The following is a 12737-nucleotide window of genomic DNA, read 5'->3' on the forward strand; positions in this document are numbered from 1 at the left end:
CATCGATCAACATGATGAAAACAAATGCCACTAATCTCGACCATTACTCGGAGTTATATGGCTCTTTATTTTTCCTAACGTTAAGAGGCGTTTCTGATCTTCTCTTTTACTATCCAAAAGTGGTCATCTACCTATATATTCCAACAGAGATTTCTCTTGTAAAATAATCCAAAAATCCTCTCATTCTCTATTCTTCGCCGAATAAGTTTATGGGCAATTCTTTGTATAATTTATTCTAATTTATTTTTTTGTTGTACTTGTTCGAGCACTAGCTTAACTGGCACATGGCTAAGTCGGTGTACAAATTATACCAAATTACTGTACATTTATGATTTTGAAGGGCCATACTTAAATTAGGTAGAAAATGAAAAGCTACCTATCTATCCACAACAAATTGGATTTGACAAATTGTAAATTTATAATCTAGTTAGATGTCCTTTTATCTTTGTTGTTTGAAACAAACGCAATTGGGATAGACAGATGGACATAAAAAAAGAAAAAGACGAAATGTGTAACTATTATTGTGAACAAACTCACCTATATTGGAATTGATAGTGAATTGACCTATATCTATAGTCTAAAATCATCAATTCAGCCTATTTTTGTCGTTTTCTTTCTTCCAAGATTCATAGCATTTTGCATAAGGAATTAAGAGATTGTTACGCATTAATTTTTTTTACGATGGTATTCGATATTCACTAACTTTACTAATTCAAATTTACACCGCTTAAAGTTCCCTGCCCAAAATAATACTCTCTTCAAACTTTTGAATAGTACTGCATTTCCGAGTTGTACAAAGCTATATGTGTACATGGTTAAAATATATGGAACTTTAATAATTCAAAAGAAACACCACTAATTAAAGCAGCTGTATATTATGGGAAGGAGGGGACTAAAAAGCAGAGAAGCACCGAATAATTAAAGTGGATTAATAGAGTAAGGTAATGGGAACATTTTGACCCTACTGTATTTAGATGCATGTCCCCGAGATATTCCCACTCTTCTCTCCTTTTCCTAAGCCATTTGCACGCCACTGCTACGCATCTCTAAGTCTAAACTAACTTTTGACTATTACTACTATTGTATACTACTATCTGATTTTGATTTGAATAAAGTTACTATTGTGGTAATTTCTTTTACTTTACAGATAAACTTACAAGCAGATGTAGAACTTTAGTCACGCATTCATTCTAGTCTAATTCAACAGATGAAGTTCATGATATGCATCATTCATTTTGATCGAACAAATATTATGAATTTGCCTCTCTTTTTTTCTCTTATTCGTCCTCCGTCATGAACATTACACTCGTAATATTTGCTTAAATTATGTATATGTATTAAAATTGTCAAAGTATACACAATAAATTTTGAATTCAAATAAACTGTACAATAGAACCAATAATGTTTGAATCTCGAATTTTTTGCCATATCCATCTCATAATCGACATGAGAGACAAGCTTTACTTTATAATAACGTCAACATTACTAAAAGGAAAAGTAACATATGCATCGGTGCAAATGGATCCTTTCACTGTTTCTAATTAATTAAGAAGAATTATTAATCGTCTTTTTCATATTTAAACTTTAGCCCAGTTCGTTATTTTTTGCAATTACATATTGTTCCATCTCATAATCGACGTGGTGACATTTATAAAAATAATTCCTTCCAGCGAGATAACTTTGAGATCTTAACTTATCGCTTGAAATGCTGAATTTCAAAGGACAAAGTAAAAAGTTATAGCACGTTGTTTACTTTATAATAACGTCAACATTACTAAAAGGAAAAGTAACATATGCATCGGTGCAAATTTCAAGAGATACTCTTTCACTTCGTTTCATAATCACACCATATCGCTTGAAGAATGTAAGCTTTCCAATCGACTAAACTCATGAAACGACCCAAGAGTAATAACGTCAACATTACGGATCACAAATTATCCAACGCAATCTAAAAATCGGAACAAAATGAACATATCATGTTAATATAAGTCGTTATTTTGTTAACCCAAATAATAGATGATTTTTCATATTTAAACTTTAGCGCTCAAGATTTGAAAATTTTCAAATAAATCGACCTTACTTTTTGTAGGGTATTTCTCCATTCTTTTCAAAAATAATTTGTTAGGATCTCCCTTACTTTTTGTAATTAGACATATACACACAAGCAAGAAAGTTTTCAAACCCTTTAAAAATGATTTCTGGAAGCAATACTGCCACTTTGAAAGTAGCAGGCACAATTTTCTTTTAAATCAGAATATTATCTGTAATCTTTATGCACGTGGTGATATTTATAAAAATAATTCCTTCCAGCGAGATAAGAAAAATATAAAAATTCAACCAAATAGTTGAGATCAAGATGTAACTTGTAAGTATGAAATGCTGAGTATTTCAAAGGACGGAAAGTAAAAAAGTTATAGGCACGTTGTCAAAAGAAATTTTGACATTAACATAGTGAAAAGATAGGTGACTGAAATTTGCTGGCGAATGTTGACAAATTGTCAAAAAGAAAATACTTGAAGTATTCACCAATTTATCTTCTCTATCTTTCAATTTTCATTCTTAATTTTTAATTTTCAACTTTTTGGAAGAAAATGACAAAAATGATTCTTTATGATGAAGGGTAGATTCAAAATAGACCTTAACAAACAGAATTCAGCGTGGCGTTTGGCCAAAGAAATGACATCAATCAAAATTCAAATTCACCGAATTTTTACTTGGACTTTTTGATATTCACTATTTTCGTGCATGGAAATATAGAGTTGTGTTTGGTTATAATTTATTTAAATAATATTTGATTGTTTAAATTAGTAAAATCATCCAACTTGATTAATTTGTTCGAATTTGTCATTCGTATTATTTTCTTCCTCTATTCAAACCACAGTTGTTAACTTTAATCCTTATTATTTTATGCAATATATAAAACTCACATCCGTTAACTCTAATGTTTATTATTTGTTTCAAGTTGATCAACTCCCAAAGAGAGAACAAGTTTTTTTTTTTTTTTTTTTAATGAAGTTTGAAGGAATATAAGTGTTATTTTTGTTAACCAAGTGTACAAATAATAGAGACAAGTGTATAGGAACAATTTATTTTTTGATACATGTATATATACAAGTGTTTCGAGGGTGAAAATAAATGAGGTCATTTTTATCAAAAAAATTTATGGTATATATATTTTAAAAAAAATATAAAATATGATTTATATTTTCCAATAAACTAGGAAAATCATTCAACTTGACTAATTTGTTCAAATTTGTCATTCTTATTAAATTTAACTCTAATCCTTATTATTTTACGCAATATATAAAACCCATATCTGTTAACTCTAATGCTTATTATTTGTTTCAAGTTGGAGCCTGTTTGGACTTTGGATGAGCTTGAAATTTCAGATAAGTTAAGCCAAGAAGGGGAACAATTTTTTTGATTTTCAAACGTTTTAGTGGAAAAAAAAAAATCTAAAGATGTGCTTTAAAAGTAAACGGGCTCTTGATCAACTCCCAAAGAGTGTCAAGTTTTTATTTTTTTCATGAAGTTTAGAATGTAACGTAGTGATGATTTGATATAAATGAGGCTTTTTAAAAAAATTTATGGTATTTTGATTTTAAAGTGTTTTTCCCAATTTTAAGTTGTATTTAAAATTTTTAAGGCCAAAGCTGATTTTCAAATAAAGTGGGAAAAAAATCTTAAAAAATGAAGAATTGTTATGACAAACGGTAATATTTGATGGACGCTAAAAATATTACCTTTAAGTTTGACAAAAACTGTTTAGTGTGTACTTAAAAGACAATTCTTAAACCTACCTTCAAACACAAGGGACCATTTTTCTCACATTCTCCAACTTTTTGGGTTACACATTTCACAAGTTTCCATTCAAATCGGTATTGACAAAAGCTGAAAAAAAAAAAAAAAAAAAGAGAGAGAGAGAGAGAAAGATGCGTCCTTTAGCACCGCTTTTATGTCTTTACGACCACCTCAACTCTTTCACCCATCTCATCTCCTCAGTTATGGCCTCTCCCTTCTCTCCTACTATACTATTCTCCCTCTCTCTCTCTTCACTAGTATTATTTTCTCAAATTCCAAATCTTCTCTCACGTTACAATACTTTCCTAATTCATTTCACATTTCTTGTCTATGGGTTATTTTATATCATGCAATGCAGAATCAGCAATTGCCACCTGCGATTCTTATAACTGCAACTTTATAAAGAATCGAAAAAAACATACCCATATTAAAATCAGAGAGTTTTCTTACTCTGATCTTCACTCTGCCACCAATGCTTTTTCTCAAGACAATCTTTTAGGTAAAGGCAGCCATGGATATGTCTACAAAGCTCATCTTCATCAATATAAACTCATTGCAGCTGTTAAAAAGAGCAAAATAAACAGTTCCACCAATTCCCCAACTGAAAATGAGATCGAAATTCTTTCAAGAGTTCATCACCCCAGGCTAGTTAATTTACTAGGTTATGCAGTGGATGACTCCAATCAGAATAAACTGATTGTTGTGGAGTTTATGCCAAACGGGTCTTTATATGAACTTCTTCATTGTTCATCTAAACCTCCTAATTGGACCCGACGTGTCAAATTTGCGTTACAAATCGCAAAGGGTGTTCATTTCTTACATTCTTCGAATCCCCCAGTGATTCATAGAGATATTAAATCGTCGAATATTCTTCTTGATGGAAATTTCAGTGCTCGTCTTGGTGATTTTGGATTGTCTTTACGTGGCCACGTTGAAGATGTGGTCGTGAAAAGTACGCCCCCAGCAGGCACGTTAGGGTATTTGGATCCCGGTTATCTTGCACCAAGTGATCTAAGTACAAAATCTGATGTTTTTAGCTTTGGGATTTTGTTACTGGAAATCATTAGTGGACGTAACGCAATCGACGTTAATTATAGTCCGCCATCAGTAGTAGATTGGGCAGTACCGTTAATTAAATCCGAATATTATTCGGATATTTGTGACCCGAGAATCGGATCACCCGAGGACGACGGCGTTTTACGGCAACTCGCGGTGGTGGCGGCGCGTTGCGTACGTAAGACGGCGGCGAAACGACCGGCGATGGTTGAAGTGGTGGAGTGGTTGAAATTGGTGTATAAAAGAATGAGTTCCCCTATATGGAATCACATTGGGCGGCGCGTGGGGAGGGTAACAGAATCGTCGCGCGTGGTTAAGTACGAGGCTTTGGATGATAGTATGGAAGTAGTCAAGATCTCGAGAATTGGGAGTACTACTAGAAGAAATAGGAAAGTATCCAATGTGGTGAGCGTAGATTTAGGAAATATTAATAAGGATCAAGAAATAAAACCTGTTATTAGGTCAAAATCTATTGGTTCACTTGGTGAGATTGGATTTGAGCCGTTGGATTTCGGTAATAGTAATAATCAGACGATTAGGAGGAAAGGAGGATTGGCTGTGAAGATGCCAACAGTAAGGTTGATTAAGTCAAGATCAATGGGGATGATACAAAGTAGTACAAGGTTAATGTACAAGAGTAGTAGTAATGGTGTTGTGGTAAAGTTTGTGAAAAAACCAAATGGAAAAGAATTAGAGGAATCTAAATTGTTAGTTGATGTAGGAAAAGAACCCCAAAGGGGAGAGTAATTGATTGCATTATGATTTATTTATTTATTTATTGCTTGTTGTATTATTCATTTACTTCCCTTGTGGTAAATTTAAACAGTTGTACTTTTTTTTTTCTCACCATTAAGATTTTCTTGAAAGAGAAATTGTATTTGCTTATGGAATTGAAATCTAGCATGCCTTGTTGAGATTAATGTGATACTGTAAGGAGGATTAAAGTTTAAGAATCTTTTAGATGGGTGGTGTTTTAATTCAACATGGTATGTATTAAAGCAGACATATCTCTGACCTCTATCAACAAAATACTTTTAATTGTTTACTTTAACAAATTGAATACAATCCCCACATGAGCATGTTATATACTAATGTAACTAAATAAAAAATCCCTTCAATTATTAAATTTAGATGGGTACTCGCTTTACTTCAAATATATGCTTAGATAGCCAGATAGGTGCTCACTTGACTTAAATGCATACATAAACTTACTTTATAAATACCACGAAACTTGCTATTCTATATGTACTTGCTCACTTCTCAGGCTGTGACAACACTGAGTATTTGGGTGAAGGACACTCATGCTTCTATTATTCCCATACTGTTAGCTGATTTTATAAATTAAATTTTCATATTAAAGACACTAAAGTATTTAATTTGCTTTTCTTAATTTCTTTCCAACATTAGATCTCATCTCCTCAGCATTATTTTTTCAACTTTTACCGTTACCAGAAATATATATTAAAAAATGGCTAATATTTATATACCTTTGGAGCTTTGATTCTCCTTCAGTATCCTTCATAAGTGCCCATTGATATTCAGTTGAACATGCATGGCATGGGTGAACGGCAGAAATTTGTAAGCTTCACGTTTAATGAATGCTGAAGAGATTAATTGAGAGGTGACTGTTGATCATAATAGGAATTAAGAGCATTTATGAATAGCGGCTTTAGCCCTTCCCATATTTATTTTCGTTTATAATAATGACTGTCGTGCATCATGTTGTAAGACACTAACTGTACTTAATTATACAACCACACAGTAGTAAAAAAACAATTCAATGCCCTATACAACTTTGCAAGCACGGTAGATTTCGTTTGCCCGTATTGCCGTATTATTTTCGGGTCATTATATATTACATCCATAGCCTTAACGTTTTGGATTGGAAACTCATATTCTTTCTTATTATGTCGAAACTTTGATGACCCGTTTGCACAATTAGTTTCGCTTTTCATGTTCTATCGCTTTGAACTTCTCACAACTCTGACATAGGAGCTGTTTGGACATGATTTGAAATCCTGAGATGAAATTACGAGATGAAATCATGAAATGCAATTACGAGATGAAATCATGTTTGGACATGCAATTTGGATTTTTTAAGTTGTATTTTTTCTTATGGACATAAAAACCTCACAAGTTGTGAAAACCATCAAAACTTTTCCAATTCTTATACAATCTTACCAAATGAGCAAGTCATAGTTCATAACAAAATTAATACGCTACTAGAAGGCGTTTCTGAAAAATACAACATCAGTTGATCAACTTTTAGATCAATTAAATAGAAAATTGAACATGAGTTTGTAATGTAACTACTCTTTAATATAATCCTCCAACATGGTTGGTAAGAGTAACTTTGTTATAAATATACTATCAACTTGTAGATCTTTTAATTTTGATATAAATGGCTAGTAAACATGATTGGTAAATATATCTACCAACTTATGGATCTTTTTTTACAAAATATAAACTTATGAGTCAACTTTTACATTTAGAAAATTGGAAATCCCAAATCATGCCTTTTTGGATGATTTGGGATTTCATCTCATAAGATGAAATCGCATGTCCAAACGCTAATTTCATCGCATGTCCAAACGCCTACATAGAGTTGCACTAGGCTTCTCTCTCAATTCAGCGCATTAGCCATATACTTATAACATTGCTCAGTCTTGTTGAACCGCAATATAGTTTGTTGAGCTTAATTAATCTCTATAATTCAAATCGCACGTCCAAACGCCTACATAGAGTTGAACTAGGCTTCTCTCTCAATTCAGCGCATTAGCCATGTGCTTATAACACTGCTCAGTCTTGTTGAACCTCAATATATTTTGTTGAACTTAATTAATCTCTATAATTCAAACTGTCCTGTTGAACCTCCCCTCTCTACTTGAAGGGAAAAAAAAAATCAAATCCACATGTAAACTCTAGAATAGGGTTACACGCACGGGACGGTTTGGAGAAATACTTTTGCTTTTCATCGTTTGTATAAGGGCTTCCAAAAGGGTTTATAATATCACATGAGTCACTTTACTCGTTAAAATTTTAAGTTGGACGTTTAAATTCTTTCACAAACTTCGAGTTTTACAAGAAATTTGCAATTTGAGAAGACATCTGTCCTTGCCTTGTAATTGTTTACATCCACAATCAGCTGGATCGTGTATATCCAATTGCATGAAATTAGAATCAATTAGAGGCTATGGTTCTTGAAGAAAGCTTGGATCGTTGTATGTCCTTACTCATATGAATTGTAATCCTCAAACTTCTTTTAATACTATTATGATTCAGAGATCGACATTAAATCTTTTTGACTTACTCTGCACTAAAATCCTACAACTTGTGTGGTGTATATATGCAAGTAGCTAGCTCAATGGCAGTACTAGCCCCATTATTGAATTGACCAATGTGTATTTGTACAATCCCTTGAACTATGTTTGTTTTATTTGATTCTTCCAGAACGGGGTATCTGCAATTTGTCGTTAAACATACATATATTACTGCTTAGACAATTGTGGATAAGTCATAATTCTCAAGGAAGTTTAATTTATTTGGGGTGATCCAATAGAGCAAAGAGACTGGGATGAACTAGCTAGATTATGAAAGATCTAGAATGGATTCCCCTTTGTGGAATGGGAGGCTATTGAAGCTCCTTTCACTTAGTGTTCCCCACAACATTGAATGATCATTTGTCGTTATTGCAGAGAGTTTAATTTTACCATTTGGTTTAGAGTTTAAATTATATGCACAGAAATATGAAGGTATTTGTATAATTAAGTTATTTATTAGTTAATTATAGGTAAATATCTTGATAAACACTGATTGGTTCAATTGGTGAAAAAATAGTAATTAGCATGTTATCACAAGTTAAAAACTCGTATATAGCTTAAGTCCCTTGTAAAGCCCCGTAATGCTCTTAACTAGCTTGCACTTGATCAGAATTTACTTTTAAAATTACACTTAATCAATTTATAAAAGGCTTTATAGAGGGTAAGGATGTGGTGATTGGGGTTAGTTTAAAAGACCACTCAGTCACAACTTAATTCAACCTTTACTAATCACGAATCACGATTGGGTCATTAGCACTTATGTCCATATTTTATGCTTGTCTCTGAATTCTTGTCCTCATGATTAATAATTTTTTCGCAGGGGCATAAATTTATATTTGCACATCGTGATATACTTTATGTCTCACATGACCAAAGAATTTATACCTCATTAGTCTTAAATTTGATTGTTAAAGGACAAAAATTAAAAATCATGGACGAAAATTAAAGACCAACACATTTGAAGTATAATTCTTGCAATTGCAAGTAGGCTTCAGCCTCAAAGCACTGTTATTTAATTGGGTTTTGTCTACTATCGGATTAACAATGTGAAGAAAAACATTGCAACTGCATAAACAAGGCCCATAGAAATTTTCTTTTCTTTTCCTCTTTTGGAGCTTTGCCTAGGTTCCTTGAGTTAAATTGGTATTAAATAATGGGAAACTTACATAAATGACTACATTTTGGGGGTTATTTTTTAGGCATAGCTACACTTTAGCTAATTACATTTCGTAGGCTGATGATAGACGCTACTGAGGGTTGTATTCGCGCGTTCTGATGAGATTGTATTCAACATTCGGATTGTATTCAAAATTCGGCTGTGTCAGATTTTGATGTATTCAAGTTAAATTTCGCTGTATTTAAGTCAGATTTCGATGTATTCAAGTTAGATGTATTGAACTAAGTTGTATTCAAGTCAAATGTATTCAACTCAACCGTATTCATTGTAGCTACTTTTACACTGTATTCACTTTATTATATTTAAAATTGGTTGTATACAAAAAAATATGCTTCAACATACACCCCCAAACACTGGATTTTGCTAAAAATATACGAATACACTCAAAAACTGAATACAAGAAATAAAATTCACGAGTAAAAAAATGTATTCAAATTCTCCTCATTGTATACAAGTCGGATGTATTCAGCTTAAAAATCGGTTATATTCAATATTTACATGGCTAGCTCAAAAGGATAGAGGGATCCTATTCATTCCAACAAATCTTTGTTGGATGCCCTTTTTTGTTCTTCATCTATCACATTTTGTGTGATTCCAAAAGTAGCCCCACCATTACAAGGACTTATACCTTATGTCATGAGTGACAACTGACAATGCCACTATTATTGTACTAGTTTACCAGTACTCCACTTCATGTGTTTCGTGATCCTTTCAACCATATATTGACCCGGCACCATTGTTTGGCGTGAGCTTCTTCGCACTGGTCATGGGAATGTGTATTAACCATTACCATTGCTAGCCGGAGAAGAAAACTCATGTGGTGACAGTGGTGTCTATTTGTGCTTCCTGATTGAGAAAATAATGGTATTTGATCTCAATCTATTCAATTTGGGAAGAGAAGATTTAGATGAGAGACAAAAGTGATAGGAAATGGAGGAGAGAGAGAGAGACCAGCTGTGAGAGAATGGCTGAATTGGGGATACATTCCTCTTTTCATTATATTTTACCTTATAGTTAATAATTGTCATTAACATACAAATGTTAGTTATGGAAAGTAATTAAGTCAAACTATAGCTACTAAATATAATTAACTACTAGTGTTTGTCAAGCCATGTAGATTTCCATTAAATAGTTTCAAGCAAAGATAAAGGGCAAGTTTACTGGAAAATTTTATATTTTAACTCATACAACCAACAAACTTATATGGGAGTCTTTTTCATTTGACATTTCGAACGTGGGTGTCAATTGCTGAGGCTCTAAATTGAATCAATTAACAAAAAAGAAACAGTAAAGTAACTGAGGACTATGGTTCTCAATGTGTGATTCAAACAAAAAAGAAACAGTAAAGTAACTGAGGACTATGGTTCTCAATGTGTTTAAAGCTTTGGTATCTCAAAATTATGGCCCAAAAGGCAAAAGCAAAGCCACGCCTCTAATTGGACAGTCACCCAATTAAATTTAGAGAGGCACCTTACTAATGTATAAACACCTGACTTACTTAAAGTACCACAAACTTAAAATGGGATTTAAAATTTAAGAAATTTAGTATACGTCTTGATAAAATGTTGAATTTAATATTTTCTAAGGAAGTATCCAAATTTGTCCCTTTAATTTTCGGAATTGCTCAATTTTGCCTTCTGTTTCAGCCTTAATTTATTCATGCTCTTGCCGTTACCTCTTTCAATAATTGTCCTTGTTATCAATGGAGCTATAAGCGTAAAATAGGTGTATTTCACGTTTCAAAATCACCCTTCAATTTTTAACTATGTAAAATTTCTTCGGATTTTAGAAACTTGACAGTAGAGCCCAACCAAAAAAATTAGTCTATAAGGTGACCAGAGAGTCTACTCAGCCTATAAACCCAATGTTATTTTGTGTTACTGAACTACTTTAGTTATTTCCTCTTATTTAATTTGGAACACAAGCTAGCCTTTGTGACACACGTTTCTTGTTTATTAGTACTATGCAATTGATTGACCTTTTCTTCTTTAATTTTATTTTGTTGCATTTGTAATTCCCACAACTGAAACCACATTCACATGTCAAATAAAAAACCGTCCTCATTAGTCTTTTTGTGTCGTGTGAGATATAATGTACGTAAGATTTATGAGTATTCTCTTTGTTTCTTGGCTTACTCTATACATACAGAAATATAACTGGTAGCAGCTTGATTCTTCCAGAGTTCTCGTAGCTATTGAACACTTTCATCATGTAATTATTTTGATCAAATGTGGCAAATCATTGCAAAATTCTATGAGAGAAACGTGTTTGATTTAATTTCGGGGAGGTGAAAATATATGTTTGATTTTCTGATTGGTGCATTCATTCTGCCAAAGTCTTACTAGCTAGTTGACAATCTATTGTAGTTTCAAAGAGGCAATTTTTATCAACAACACTTTCTTTTTTTATTAATAATAATTGAGAAACAGGTCAAATTTATTCTTGTATTATATGAAATGAAACAACTTTAGCATCCATTAAACTTTTAGTTTAACATTACCCATGGTTAGGAATTCACTACTAAAAACAAGCTATTTAGCTACTTGGGCTTACCGAGGGACAAATTTCATGTCGCTATTCCGAGGGACTTTGCCACTGCGTCCCTCGAAAAAGACAATTTTTTTTAATTTTTAATTATTTTTTAAAGATACCGAGGGACATCTCTCTGTGAATTATGCGAATTTTTTAAAGTCAACATTTAATTGACTATACTAAGAGACTCTCTCGGTACATAATAAAAAACAAATTAAAATTTCTGAGAGAGACTCTCAGTAATATAAATATAAATATTTTGAATTTCTTTTTTCCTGTACCAAGGGACACCGTCAGTATATTAATAAAAAATAAATGAAAATTAAATAAAATGTACCAAGGGAGTCTCTCGATATAGTAGATATAATTATTTTGAGTTTTCTTTTTGAAATTACTGAGGGACTTCTCTCGGTAAATTAAATATGTAAAATTGAGTATTTAATAAATAATTATTTATATTTTTTAAACAAATAATAGCGATGGTGTCAATTGGTAAGTCCTTCGTTAATTGTTTAAAGGTGTTTTTTTTTTCTTCCTTTTTTCAGTTATATTACCTTTCTAGACTTATCCTAAGAAAATTAAGTAGTACCACTTATTATTGTACTGAACAAAAGTGTAGAGTGATAGCACTCTAAAGAATGTTATAAGTGATAAGTTTAAAAAGTGATAGTATAAACAGAGGTGTTTTTAGTGGCATTTTTAATAAAAGTTAATGATTATTTAGCTTATAAATTGACAATGGTTAAAGTGTGTTGTAATAGAGATATTGTTAAGTAATGTTAGTGATTGATAAGTCTATTACATAATAATTCCTGTAAGTAGAAGTATATTAGTGGTATTCTTAAGTAATA

General features: G+C 32.2%; 1 protein-coding gene across 1 annotated transcript; it reads left to right on the forward strand.

Annotated features, from left to right (window-relative positions):
* The first annotated feature begins 3873 nt into the window (after positions 1–3873).
* LOC132033653 (serine/threonine-protein kinase-like protein At3g51990) lies at positions 3874–5819 on the forward strand. Its single transcript, XM_059423684.1, has one exon. It carries the CDS (start codon positions 4132–4134, stop codon positions 5602–5604), a length of 1473 nt encoding a protein of 490 aa, XP_059279667.1. The 5' UTR covers positions 3874–4131; the 3' UTR covers positions 5605–5819.
* The last annotated feature ends 6918 nt before the right edge of the window (positions 5820–12737 follow it).

The sequence above is a fragment of the Lycium ferocissimum genome, chromosome 10 (genome assembly GCF_029784015.1).
Source record: "Lycium ferocissimum isolate CSIRO_LF1 chromosome 10, AGI_CSIRO_Lferr_CH_V1, whole genome shotgun sequence".
In the NCBI taxonomy this organism is placed as follows: domain Eukaryota; kingdom Viridiplantae; phylum Streptophyta; class Magnoliopsida; order Solanales; family Solanaceae; genus Lycium; species Lycium ferocissimum.

Coding starts and splice junctions, on each gene's coding strand:
- LOC132033653 (XM_059423684.1), top strand. CDS start 4,132: ATGGGTTATTTTATATCATGCAATGCAGAATCAGCAATTGCCACCTGC.